The sequence below is a fragment of the Pinus tabuliformis genome, chromosome 8 (genome assembly GCF_031772625.1).
Source record: "Pinus tabuliformis cultivar Carrire ecotype Pingquan chromosome 8, CPIR1, whole genome shotgun sequence".
NCBI lineage: Eukaryota > Viridiplantae > Streptophyta > Pinopsida > Pinales > Pinaceae > Pinus > Pinus tabuliformis.
In genome coordinates, this window is record NC_142294.1 from 1,478,566,793 (window position 1) to 1,478,581,817 (window position 15,025).

The 15,025-nt window shown below is 37.0% G+C and overlaps 1 protein-coding gene across 4 annotated transcripts in view; it reads left to right on the forward strand.

Moving 5' to 3' along the window:
• LOC149241405 (calcium-transporting ATPase 5, plasma membrane-type-like) overlaps positions 1-15,025 on the forward strand; it is a 293,316-nt gene that overhangs the window by 196,069 nt on the left and 82,222 nt on the right. For all 4 annotated transcript variants that reach the window (XM_089373955.1, XM_089373953.1, XM_089373952.1 and 1 more), the window contains 4 exons: positions 13,517-13,582; positions 13,722-13,820; positions 13,958-14,068; positions 14,190-14,360. In XM_089373955.1, the coding sequence (XP_089230081.1) occupies positions 13,517-13,582; positions 13,722-13,820; positions 13,958-14,068; positions 14,190-14,360 (447 nt within the window). The remainder of the gene's footprint in view (positions 1-13,516; positions 13,583-13,721; positions 13,821-13,957; positions 14,069-14,189; positions 14,361-15,025) is intronic.

The window sequence follows — 15,025 nt, forward strand, 5'->3', positions numbered from 1 at the left end:
AGATAAACATCGGATTTCCCAGTGACAAGGTGAGATTACCTCATTATCTTTTTTTCTAGTTAGATCTTTGTATAGGATTGCCAGTTTGGGCATCCGAAGAATTGTACTTAGAAATTTCTGCGTAATAATACGAACCCTTAGCTGCTGCACTGGTTTTCCCACATTGGGGTTTTCTGGGGACATTTGTCCAAAAACAAAGTTATCACTTGTGTGTGCTATTTCTTTCTTGCACAGTTCTTGTTTTCGCATATTATTTAAGTTGTGAAGGTTGCAGTGGTATTTATTTTGATGTTTACCATATAATACTGTAAATAACTTGATTCAGTAGGAGAAATATAATCAGTTGCTGCAGTATTGATTCAGGGATTCCGAATATTCACAATTCTAAGGTTGTGAGAAAATCCAGAGTCAGAAAGTGCACATTCTGGGCTGCAATGCAAGTGGCTGAGGAGGGTGTGAGCAAGCTAGGAGAGGCTAGATCGATTGCAGAGGTAGACAAGGGTGTCTTCCAATATATTTTGCCAGTAGAGATTGTCGAATCTTTGCCAGACTGGCAAGCAGATCATTGTACTCTTGAATTTGCTGAAGCTAATAATAAAACCCTCATCTGTTGCACTGGGTTTCCCTTCAGGGTTTTTTCAACAACATTTGTACAAAAATAACTATGTCAATTTTATTGTGTGTGAATCTATTTCTTAGTTCCAGTTTTTATATTTCGCAGTGTTTTTTAGTGTGAGGAATGCAATAGTGAATTTATCATTATTTTCTGAATAATAATTCAAAAGACAAATAAACTTCTAACAGTTAGAAGATAAATCTCTAGTTTCTTGCATTCAAGGAATTTTCACATGGTATCAGAGCAGAAAGATTGGATTAGAGGTTGGTTTGGTTTCAACTGTTGTTACTATTGACCAAGCATGGACTCCTTCCAACATCGTCTGCAACTTAAATTTCCAATTTGTATAATTTTCTCCATCTAGCTTTGTGCACTCAGTTACATATGCATCAACAAATGGATTTTCCATTTTAAAAAAGTTCCAAATATCCCCTAATTCACCAATCAACAAAACTTATATAAGGAACATTTTCACCAAAACAAGCTCAACTCAAACCTCCACTTAATCATAAATAGTCCAAACATCCACTTCATCCAAATAACATTTATAATACTCCAAGCCAGTTTTTTTTTTAACTTATCATTCAATGATTCACCAAAAGAAATAATCTTTGAACTTCCATGAATTTGTCACATCACAATAAAAGGGATATTTCTTTCACCTTTAAAATTTCACTTTTTCCTTTCTTTTTCTCTTTCTTTCGTTTTTTTAATCTGAACCACAAAAGCAAAAGGGATTATTCCCAAAAAAACATGTCTCGATTCAGACGAAGGGCTTTGGGGATGACATCTCTCGGGCAATATAAATATATCTAGGCCAAAAGCAAGCGGTGGACAGGAACTGAACCAACGATGAGAACAGTGGCGAAAATTTGCAACAGCTCCTCCAACTGACAACGACAATGGATGCGACTCTATTCTCACACACCAAGAGGACTTCAATTCCTTTATGCAGACCTCACACCTTCTGACCGACTTAAACCGACTTCCATGTTCGACGGACTTTCCAGGCTCAATCCACGCACAAGCTCTGCCTCACTCTTTACACGCTCCTTGCACAGGCTTTGATACCAATTTAAATAAATAGCCATAACAGAAATATCATAAAACACACACAAGATTTTATTAAGCCAGGGCAATGCCCAAAACTAATGCACAATGCATGACAATGTCTCTTTATAAAAGATAATAGCACCCATTTAACTATAACTAACTTAGTTACTTAACTGCAACTCACTCATACTGAACATGTTAATTTTTGACAACAATGGTATGTTCTATGCTTTAGAGCAATTTTACTTCAATTTCTTTACTAATCCAATATCAATATCCAGTTTAGCAATCACATCAACATGATAGTAAAATGCAGATAGAACATAAACATAAACAGTGGAAGATAAACCAAGACAAGAGGACACAAGGTGTGGCACCATCCAGGGACAGACTCCGATGTGGGGAAACCCTTGATCAATTCTTCTTATAGTCTTCAATAGTTCAGCAGAGAGAGATAGTACAATTTACAAATCTGATAATTTATAATAGCAGCAAAAGAGCCCTAATAAAAAAAGTCAACTTTGGTCAACAATCAACATTTAGCCTAGATTTATGTGCCCATAAATGCGGCTTGCCCAAACAGAGATAGCCCTCACAAAAACGTAGTCAAAGGAGGTCAATGCATGCTGGTCAACGCTTGGTCAAACTGTCCAGAAATTCAGTCTCCTGAAATTTCGGCTTCCTGAAATTTCGCTCCCCTTAAATTTCGACCTCTTGAAATTTCACTCCCTTGAAATTTCGGCCTCCTAAAATTTTGGCCACTTGAAATTTCGCTCTCCTAAAATTTTGAACGTGTGGACAGAGAGAGGTCCAGAAATCCATACCCAATCAATGAGGAGAGAGAGAGAGAAGTGTTAAGATGAGTGTGTCCAAATGAGGCTAAGTCACCTTCTATTTATATGCAACGTTGAGGATGAATAGATGTGACTGTTGGGCTTCTGAGCCTACATAAGTTTGTTGGCCGACCTTGACAATTTGACCATAATCAAAATAAATGCATAACTTCATTTGTACATGTCAAAATTGGATAATCTTTAGATCAATCCTACACCTCTCAGAGAGAGGAATTCAAGAAAATATTAGTTGTCATAAATAAGATGATGCATGTGGAGTTTGGCCCTAGTTGGCAATTTTAACACTCCCTCTCAACTAGGGAGAACTCCATCTGCCAATCTGTACTATCTTTGCCATCAATGCATTGCTCTGCTCTGCTGAACTATGAAGAAGAAGAAGTGGTCGAGAATGTATCATACCATTTTGTACTGACCTGAAGTCAGTCCCAATCAAAGGAGAGTGTGTCATACCACTCTTACTCACCCGAAGTCAGTTCCAATCAAAAGAGAGTGTCTCATACCATTCTTACTGACCCGAAGTCAGTTCCAATTGATCCCAGATCAATATCAGTCATCCTAGTATAGGGAATACGGTAGTACACAATGCGTCCATCGGTAGTACTATGGTCCCTAGTCTTATTTACCCACTCATTGGCCAGATGATAGGTACTTCCTGTGAGTCCCAGACTGCATGGGTAGGATATCTCAGCAAGAGAAGGATGGACCACTCTCCAGTCATCTTGCCTACATGTCGCCAAGGGGTATCGTAGGGGAAAGTTGAACCACTCACCCTGTACACAACAAACCACTAGGGGAAGGCTGAACCACTCACCCTATGGTTTCTCATCGCTCCAAGAAGTACCCCAAGCCCCCCGGAGCTCCCAGAGCTCAATGTCCATCTCATACAGGACCCTCATAAGAGTGTCTATCCACAACTCCATGTTGTTCTCGGAAGGCCAAGAACTTGACCTTCCCCAGGGGCTTTGTTGGAATATCGATGACCTGCTCATCAGTCCCAATGTGATGGAGCCTTATTACTCCTCGTTGTACCATATCCCAAATAAAATGGTCCCTGATATCTATATTCTTGGAGCGATCATGAAACACGAGATTCTCTGATAATCGGATCCCACTCTGGTTGTCGCAGAGGATCACGGTGGTATCCAGCACATGTCCAAGCAGCTCACTGAAGAGCTTCCTCAACCAGACAGCTTCATAGGAGGCCACACTAGCAGTTATGTATTGGGGCTCGACGGTGCTCAAGGCAACCGATTTTTGGTTCCTGCTCATCCAGGATATCGAAGCATAACCCAAAGAAAAAACAACATCCAGAAGTGCTCTTGTGATCCACCATACTGCCAGCCCAATCAACATCATAAAAACCATGTAGCCTCACATCTCTGACAGTGTATCTCAATCCATGAGTGATTGTGCCCTGAAGATATCTCAAAAGATTCTTGGCACCAATCCAATGTATATGAGGAGGCTCAGCCATATATTGGCTCACTGTGTTAACTGCAAAACATATGTCTAGAGGGGAGTTCACCAAGAACATTAGTGCTCCTATGAGTTGACGATACTCAAAAGCATTTCCCAATTCAGGTCCAACAACACTACCACATAACTTCTTAAAGTTAAGTTCCATCGGAGTAGTCACAGGCTTGCAGTTCATCATCCCAAATCTTTCCAATATCTTCACAAAATATTTTCCTTGAGAGAGGAAAATTTCACCTGGCTTTTGCCAAACCTCCAACCCTGGGAAATAGTGCATTGGTCCTAGGTCCATCATCTCAAATCTAGAAGCCAACTCCCTCTTACATTTGTGAATGAGAGGGTCTGCACTTCCATTAGCTCCATGCTTGATTTTGTAGAGCCACTTAGAGGTAACAACCGATTTGCCTTGGGGTCTAGGGACCACATCCCAGACATCATTCTTCATAATTGACTCGTATTCTTCATTCATAAAATCCTTCCATACTTGATGCTTCACGACTTCTTCAAATGATGAAGGCTCATTTTGATTGATAGTGCTCATGGCGGTCAAATATCCTTGATACCTGTTCGGCTTCCTGCTTTCACGGAAAGTCCTCCTTGGTGCAATGTGTCTCTTAACATCTTCGAGTGTCTCCCTAAGCCATGAGGGTCTCCTTTTGGAGGAGGAGGGCTCATGAGGAGGAGGATCAATAGGATCCATAGGTTCGTCAACATTAGGCATTGTTTCGTCTTCTTTTGCACCCTGATTTCCGATGTTAGCTTCTTTGTCCTTCCTTAGGATAGGAAGGTTGTTGATCTCCCTGAGGGCCATATCTTCATCGAAGGTGACATCATGACTTATCTCAACTTCCTTTTGACTAGCTACATAAATTCTATATCCCTTCGAATTTTCACTATAGCCCACAAAGATTCCTTTCTTCCCAGATGCACCCAATTTGCTTCTTTTATCTTTTGGCACATGAAAATATACGGGACTTCCAAAAATTCTAAAATGAGAGACATCGGGTTTCTTACCAGTGAACATTTCTTTGGGAGTCTTGGAGTGCAATGCTTGATGAAGGCATCGGTTTTGAACATACACGACGATATTTGCAGCGTCAGCCCATAGGAACTTCGAAAGGCCTTAATCATGAAGCATGGCACGAACTGCTTCTACAATAGAGTGATTCTTCCTTTCAGCCACACCATTATGCTCAGGAGTGTATGGCGTTGTAGTCTCCCTCTTAATGCCAGCTTCTCTGCAATAATCTTGGAATTCATTGGATTCATACTCGGTCCCATTATCAATCTTCAATATCTTGATTTTCTTCTCGGATTGGTTTTCGATCAAGGCTTTGAAGTGTCGGAACCAGGTGAACACTTCATCCTTCTTCTTCAAGAAGTAGATCCAGGTCTTGCGAGAATAATCATCCGTAAAGGTGAGATAATATAAGTATCCTCCCAAAGAGTTTACAGGCATCATACTAGATATGTCGAAGTGGATCAATTGCAATATGTCTGTGGTCTTGCTATTACTTGAGGGGAATGGTCCCCTTGTAAGTTTTCCTTCGGCACATCTCGGACATACACCTTCATGCTCTATTTTGAACTCGGGCATACCTGTCACCATTTGTCTCACATCGGGTAGGGCCTTATAATGAAGATGGGCAAACCTTCGGTGCCATAGTTTAGATTGTAGAAATGTGTTGCAAAACATGTCTCCCAATGGACTTCCTCCAACTTGATATAAAGTGTCAACCCTGAACCCAAGAGTAAAAGCATCTTTAAAATTTGTTTTCCAAACACGTACCTTTCCATTGATAAAATCCACCTTGAATTCTTTATCTTCCATTGTCGAAATGGACACCAGGTTCTTCTTGAGGTTGGGTACATATAGTACTTCTTGCAAATGAATAGTGTTACCTTGATTCAATTGAAGGGTAACATTCCCTACTCCCTTCACGGGATAGGTGGCATCATCTCCAAGGATGATCTCCAAGTTTGTCTCATTTTCTATCAGATTAGAGAGGGCTTCCTTGTATCCGGTGAAGTGCCTTGAGGCACCACTATCAATCAGCCAATTTCCCAAAGTGTCCGGAGGAGAGGCAGTGGAGAGGGCCGATATAAGATAGTACTCTTTTTGCTTATTGTTAACAACATTTGATTCTTCATACCTGGAGTTCCTTGATTTCTTGGAGGGTCGACCATTTCCTTGATGTCCCACATTCCTTTTTCCTTTGTCACTGGACCTGTCATTCCTTGGATCGTTGTTGTTGAAGTTGCCCCTAGAATGATTGTGATTATCATCATGCAATGTGTCCCTTCTATTTGGACACTCCCTTGCATAGTGGCCAAACTTATTGCAAACAAAGCACTTGCCCTCCCTTCTTCCCTTACATCCAGGTTTTCCATGGAAATGACCTTTAGACCTTGCATTATTTCTCCTTTTGGCATGAGCGGAGAATGCAGTGAGGTTGCTTCTATTAGAAGACATTTCTTGCTCGACCATTCTTATTTCTTCTTGAATGCATCTCAACGTCAATTCTTCAAATCCTGGAATTCGATCATTGTTGAGTATAGTGGTTCCAAATACATACCACTCAGGTTGGAGTCCTCCAAGGGTGGTCAGAGTAAGTTCCCTGTCAGGAATGACTTCTCCAATCGAGAGTAGATCATTCTTGATCTCAGTGATTCTCAAGAAATAGGATTGAATATCCTCGTCCTTTCCCTTCTTAATATCCTTCAACTTATTCTTGAGAAATAGAATTTGATTAGCATTACTAACCTTGAACATGCCGACCAACCTGTCGTAGATCTCCTTGGAGGTCTTCAATTCAGAGATGTAGGCCACTAGATGCTTGTCAATGGAATCCTTGATAATCTTCTTTGCTTTGACTTCAGCCCTATTGTACTTGGTCTTCACAGCAGCCGGTGCATTTGAAGGAGGTTCAGGGATTTTACCCTGCACATAGTCCATCACTTCTTTTTCTTCCAAGGTCAAATCAAGAGACATCTTCCATCCATGATAGTCAGATTTATCATGGAGCTTGTCTTCAGCCGGGAAGTAGGATGAGGAACCCATTGACCCTTTGGTGATTGCTCTTTCACTCTTGCTTGGGCTTTGTCTTCACCTCAACTCCGATACCATGTTAATTTTAGGCAACAATGGTATGTTCTATGCTTTAGAACAATTTTACTTCAATTTCTTTATTAGCTCGATATCAATATCCAATTTAGCAATCACATCAACATGATAGTAAAATGCAGATAGAACATAAACATAAATAGTAGAAGACAAGCCAAGACAAAAGGACACAAGATGTGGCACCAGCCAGGGACAAACCCCAATGTGGGGAAACCCTTGATCAATTCTTCTTATAGTCTTCAATAATTCAGCGAAGAGAGATAGTACAATTTACAAATCTGATAATTTATAACGGCAGTAAAAGAGCCCTAACCAAAAAAATCAACGTTGGTCAACAAGGCAGATTTGACCCTCAGCAAATCGGTCAACTTCAGTCAACTTCGGCCTCCAAACAACAAAATAAAACAACCCTCAAAACAGTCAAATTCAGTTCAATCCAGTGTTGTGAAAATCGCGATTAAATCGCGATTTAATGAAAAAATCGTGATTTTTTCAGCTTGCCGATCAAATCGCAATTTTTATACGAAAAAATCGCCTACTTTTTTTTTTTGCCGATTTTTACTGGAAAAATTGCGCTTTTTTCCAAAAAATCGCAATTTTTACTGAAAAAATCGTGCAGGGTCGGGGCAGCACGGTTTTATAATTTTTTTTTTGGTTTTTCAGTTGCTCATTTGGACAGTGGCGCGCACGGAGGGAAGAGGACACCTGATGTGGATGCCATCTCATTGGATGGGATTGACACCATTGCTGCATGGAGGGTTGAGGCCGAGAGGCCTCTCATGGATTCTACTGATGTTTGGTTAGTGCAGGATGTAGTGGAGGGGGAGGAGGAGGAGGAGCATGAGGAGGAGGAGGAGGAAGAGCAGGAGGAGGAACAGGAGGAGGTGACACCGCCTGCCCGGGCTACCACTACCACCAGTAGAGGACGTGGTCTACCTCCTATAGCTCCTACTTCTAGTTCTTCAGCTTCTGAAGCATATCAGACTCCACTGCCATTTCCACCAGCACGGGCACTAGCATCTACATCTAGAGGGAAAGGGAAAGCTGTGGCATTTTCTCGCAAGAGGGGCAGAGGAAATCAATAGGATTAGACTTTCATTTTATTGTATATGACATTATGACATGATGAGATACATTATCATATTTTTTGTTGATATTTTGAGGCTGAGTTGGGACTCAGGAGTCAGGACTTACTATTCAGGACATGATTCAATGTTATGTGTGATTTTAGCGCTAGAAATGATATTAAACATCTTATATATTAGTTTTTTTATCATATTTATGTGTCAATGTATTTATTTTATGTTGTAGATGGTTTAAATATTAAAAAAATTGAAAAAAATGAATATTTTTGTACCAAATGATTTTTTCCCGATTTTTTTTCCGATTTTTTCCGATTTTTCCGATTTTTTTTCGATTTGTTCCCCGCGCCGATTTAATCCCGATCGCGCTTTTCACAACACTGGTTCAATCTTATTCTGGTCAAACAACCCACTTGCGGTCAGCCCTAGCTGCAGTCAACCTTGGTCAATAGTCAATGTTTAGCCTCGATTTATGTGCCCATAAATGAGGCCTACCCAAACAGAGATAGCCCTCACAAAAACGTAGTCAAAGGAGGCCAACGCATGCTGGTCAACGCTTGGTCAAACTGTCCAAAAATTCAGTCCCCTGAAATTTTGGCCTCTTAAAATTTCGCTCTTGAAATTTCGGACGTGTGGAGAGAAAGAAGTTCAAAATCCGTACTCAATCAATGAAGAGAGAGAGAGAAGTGTGAAGATGAGTGTGTCCAAATGAGGCTAAGTCACCTTCTATTTATATGCAACGTTGAGGATGAATAGACGTCACTGTTGGGCTTCTGAGCCTACATAAGTTTGTTGGGCGACCTTGACAATTTGACCATAATCAAAATAAATTCATAACTTCATTTATACATGTCAGAATCAGATGATCTTTAGATCAATCCTACACCTCTCAGAGAAAGGAATCCAAAAAAAATTCCAGTTGTCATAAATAAGATGATCCATGTAGAGTTTGGCCCTAGTTACCAATTTTAACAAAACACAATGAGTTCAACATACTCTAGAAAATTCAAGACTCCAGTTCTACACAAGGTAGCACAACCTAAGACATTCTCATGAGTTCTACATAATCTAGAACATTCTATTTCTCCATTAACTCTAGGTGAATTTCCACCGGAGTGATCAATTTCAATGTCAACGTCACTTTTACTTCTTCCTTTTTCTTCGTCTTGGGTCTCATGTTTCTGTAATTGGGCATCACCACTATCTTGGTCCAGAGTGGCCCTTCAAGTTACCAAACAGGCTTTTCCATGAACTGAATTCCTTTCCACACAGTTCACAAATTATGGAAGAATCGATGGGATTAAACTCTAACCCTCGACACAACAGAAACGAATATTCCCGATCTGGAAACCGCCAACTGTTCTTGGGATTCCTTCGTAGAGCATACATTAGATTACTTCCATTACCACCCAATCCCTCTTTATTATTCTCCTTCTCGATTGATATTCGATCCAAAGCTCTAGGCCTCTTCTGGCCTCTTCCGACATTCAGTTTCAGTAAGCGTGTTTGCAGCGATGTAAGCGGGGGCGGGGGCGGCGACGGGGGCGGGGGCGTGACCACCAAGAGCTCTTCCTGAGACGAATCTCTTGCTGCAAATCTTGCACAAGTAGCTCGATGGGTGCTCTCCGTCTTGTTTCTTGGACACACTAATGGCTTGGGAGGTCGGATACGATATATCCCCCAAGATCTGCCCTAAACTCCACTGCACTTTTAACCATAACCTTCCTATCTTTTCACACAGGAAAATTTCTAAATTAGTAAACCAGTGGACTGATAATTTAAGCAATCCACACCGTTATAACTATGAGCTTCTTCATGCAATCGCAGACTACATCTAAAGTAAATCCGAAAAATCCGAAAAAACAAGAAATGCACGCTGGCAACGGATTTAATTGGAACGTAGGAGACACGGATTAAATTGACTTCCGTGGTAAAATTCGCGCGGGTAACCTGGAGTTGAAGGAATTACACGCAAGCAAAGATGAAGCAAAAGACAAAAACCATTGAATTGGAGTATGGAAGTCGTGTTCTATTCGCTTCTCTCTGCTGTTTTTTCCGAAACTTGTTATGTGCACACCCCTGAGCATTGTTGTTTTCACCGGCTTTATCTTCTCAATCCTCTAACCGTATGCCACGTAGACAGAATCTGGTTGACTGGGTAACACTTTTTGATTTTTTTTCAAATCTCTGAAAGCATCACTTACTCATACTATTGTAGTGTAGGAAGATACAAGCAATAAGAAAGCAAATCTTATTAGTTCTTAGAATTTTGTTGTTTGGAATAGACTTGTAAGAATCCTACCTATGTTCAAATGTCTGAAAGCGTCACCAATAAACCTGTAGTGTAAAAAGCTACAAACAATAAAAATTCAAATCTCATCTAAAATTTTAGAATCAATTTACAAAAATATCACCTGTGTTACTTCTTTCCCAGTTACTTCCATTTCAATTTACAAAAATCGTTCACCTCCCACTTTAAAGGGTGATTATTTCAATCAACCGTTTTTTTTTGGGGAGGAATAGTGATTTATAAAAGGAGTAACTGTGTGCTGACGAATAGTGTTTTGTAAGGGAGTTGATAACTGTGTGCTGACGATTAGTGATTGACGAAGTGAGTTAATAACTGTGTTGTGTTGAGGATGTGAGATTGGCAGACATCAGCTCGACTGCTAGATGAGGGCTCTCCTTGGGTTCTTGAGCCTTCACTCGGTGAGGAGTTCACGTTGGTAAAAAGTTTTTTTAAAAACCAAAGTTAATTTTGTAAATTTCAAAGTTAATTTTGTAAATTTCAAAAACTAAAGTTAATTTTGTAAATTTTTTTTTGGTATAGTTGACATAATAGAAAGAAAATAGAATCATATATGTCACTGTAAAGTAGTGACATAATGATAAAAAAAATTAATGTGAGATAAAATATTTTTATATGTAAATTTTAGTAATATTGGTTTATATTTAAAATATACAAAAAAACAATTTTAAAGTAGAAAAATAATCCATAGATAAAATGTTTCAATACATATGTTATGTAAAACATTTTAATATCAATTATGTATATATTATATCTTGTTTTAAAAAAATTATGTATATATCATATAAAACAATTGAAAAAATAAGTTTTTATGATTAAAACATTTGTAGTCTTATTATTTTATATTTTGGTCATTTATTAGGCATTTTTTTGTCAATTTTCCCTAAAATCTAATAAAGATTTTTTTATATATACTCTCTATAGCATTCCAAAATACAATTTAAACAATGAAAGATTATACATTGTATATATAGAGATAGAGAACCACTACAAATTCATTGAGATCTATCAAGGAATGAGAATGATGCAATTTTTTTTCTTCAGATTTTGCATTCTAAAAGAGGTTTGCACCTAAGAAATTTGATCCCTCTAGGCCTATGCTAGATCCTTGCTTAAAATGGATCTATATTAGTTAAACTTTCCTTTTGCACCAAAAAACACTATCTACAACTCAGTACGAGGGAAGTGTAATACCTTCTATATTTAATAATATAATAATATCCATTTTTAAGGTCACAACCAAGCCATTTTTAAAGTCACAACCAAGCTAGACACCAAATTGGTGTATGAGACCCCCTTGTTTGTGGGACAAGGGACCCACCTCGTGCAGCGATAAGTCTACGAAGGCATACATACTCTATCCCCTCTGGTTTTAAACCTGTGCATGAAGGCATACATACTCTACTCCCTCTGGTTTTAAACCTGTGTACGAAGGCATACATACTCTACCCCCTCTGGTTTTAAACCTGTGACCTCTTCGGAGGAAACACATGCTCTTAACCATTAGGCCCACTCAAGCTGGAGTTGAAACATGACATTTAAAAATGTATTAAAAAAAAACAAATATTCCAATGTTTTGCCATAAATACAAATATTCAATATAGACTTTAAGTTTTGTATATAAAAAATAATTGAAAATAGATAATCATTATTTTGTAAATATATAATTTAAGTTTTTTATATAAAAAATAATAAAAAATAAGAAATCATTATTTTGTAAATAGGTGCTTTATACTTTTGATATAAAAGTGATATGTAATTTAAGTTTTATATATAAAAATAATTGAAATTAAAAAATTATTTTGTAAATATAGAATTTAAGTTTTGTATATAAAAATAATTAAAATAAGAAATCATTATTTTGTAAATAGATGCTTTATATCTTTGATACAAAAGTGATATGTAATTCCATTAGTATTTGACATGCATCATAAATAAAGATTTAAAAATATTAATCAATAAAAAAATATTCCAATGTGAGCCATAAATAAAATATTTCAAAATCAATTTTCTATGTATTAATACTTTAGAAAATATATTAATTCAAAAAATTAATAATAATTAATATAAAATATTTCAATATCTACATTAACTAAGATATTTCATTTTATATAATGTAATAATTGAAAGTAATTTTTATTTTTTAAATAGTGTTATTTAGTAAAAGGGAAATGTGATTCCTTAAATGCTAAATGTAGAATTGACATGTAATCTATGTATGTCTACTCACATAAATTATTTTTAACTCTAAATTTATAATATATTTATTGAAAAAAATCAAATTACTTGAAAATTGACATGTAATCTATGTATATGTACTCACATAAATTCATTTTAAATCTGAATTTATAGTATATTTATTGAAAAAATTTTGAAGTACAATTCTCTCAAATTTAAAATTCTAAAATAGAAAGAATCTACCACTCAAAAATATAAACTGAAAATAGATTTACAAATATTTACATTAACTAAAATATTTCATTTTATATAATGTAATAATTGAAAGTAAATATTTTTTTAAATAATGTTATTTAGTAAAAGGGAAATGTGATTCCTTAAATACTCAATATAAAATTGACATATAATCTATATATGTGTGCTCACATAAATTCTTTTTAACTCTGAATTTATAATATATTTACTGAAAAAAAATCAGATTACTTAAATACAATTCTCTCCTTAAATTTAAAATTCTAAAATAAAAAAAAAAACATTGCCACTCAGAAATATAAAGTGAAAATAGATTTACACTGATACAAATACATTCTTTTATTCTTTATACGATACAAATACATTCTTTTATTCTTTATACAATGATTTAAATATATAGTGCAATTCATCACAGCAATTTGCAATTTTTTTTAATGAGAATCATATGTAAAATCCTCCATTGATGTCTTCCCCACCTTGAGATTTTTGCAGCAATTTGCAAATTTTTAATGAGAATCCTATGTGGAATCTTGCATTGATGGCTTACCCACCTTGAAATTTTTGCATCTATGTTAGGGTGGTGGAGAGATAGAAGTGACAGGATCTCCAACGGAGAAGGCTATTCTTTCTTGGGCATTGAAAGTATGATGTGCAGTTATCTCCTTTTAAAAAAAGAATTACATGTCAAGAGTATTGACGATTACTCAATTGATTCTTTTGTGCTCTGTTCAATTAAATATCAGCCAACATTTTTCTTATGACCATTGTGTTGTTCTGTTAGCTTGGAATGAACTTTCATCAAGAAAGATCCAAATCCTCCGTCTTACATGTTTCTACTTTCAACTCGGAAAAGAAACGTGGCGGTGTTGTTCTGAAGAAGGTAACAGGTGTATTCATGCAGTTACAGATCTTGTTCTGCGTGCGGTATAATATCTCTTTCTGTATTCTAGAGGTTATCAAATTGTCTCTGTATTTGTTATTGGTTTTTTTATTCATGATTTGAATGCATAATTGCAGTCTGAAACTGAAGCACATATCCATTGGAAAGGAGCTGCAGAGATCATACTAGACCTCTGCAATACCTGGATTGACCATGCTGGTTTAGTACGAGAAATGACTCCGGATAAGGTTTGGTGTCCCCCAAATGTGGATTTTCTGCAGCATAAAATCAAATATCAATATGCTTGTTTAATTTTGATCAATTTCCTAGTCAACACGAGTTTATGGCCGCTTGCATCCTTTAATGCAGGCAGATGGGTTTAGGAAAAGCATCGAAGACATGGCCGCAGATCGATTACGGTGCATTGCTTTTGCTTACAGAGTATATGATCTTTATAATGTGCCTGCTGATGAAGTGCAAAGCCAATCATGGAATATTCCTGAAGAAAACCTTACCCTCTTGGCAATTGTTGGGATGAAGGTAAATATTTTGAAGTCACGGCCATTGATCCATAAAATTACTCAGAGCCAATATATTTTATACCAACTTTCTGTAAGTAATTATCGGCATCATTGTTCCGGTTAACATGATGAATAGTTAAAATACATGACTATAAACTTAAGGTATTTCCTAAGATAAGTTATTGACTTACGCTACATAACTTTTAACATGGGATTATTTGAATGTATAGGAAAGTTCACTGATTTGTGAACTGTGCCTGCTACCTGTGTAGGAAGCTATATTATTAGTGAACTGTTTATTCTACCTGCGTAAACTAATTACTGAAGGTTATTGTAGTTTCTTTCCATGCTAGATCTGTAAGAATACGAATTGGAGCTATCTACTGGATGCATGAAAGTTGTAGTTTCTTTGGAGGGTGGTTATGAGTTTATTACAATGCCCATACTGTATTCACAGGACTATGTAGCAGCTAGTTTTTCTGTAGAGACATATGTTTTGCTGTGAGTTTATTACCTGCCCAAACTGAATTTTCAGGGAAACTTTGTAGCAGTTATGTGCGTTTATTGAATTTATAATAATAAGCTGTCCTCTATAAACTTGTTGCTAAAAATGCCTTTTGAATGTTAATGACGGCCTCTGTTATCTTTTTGTCAGTAACTTGTTGCCACTTTATAGCAGATCTA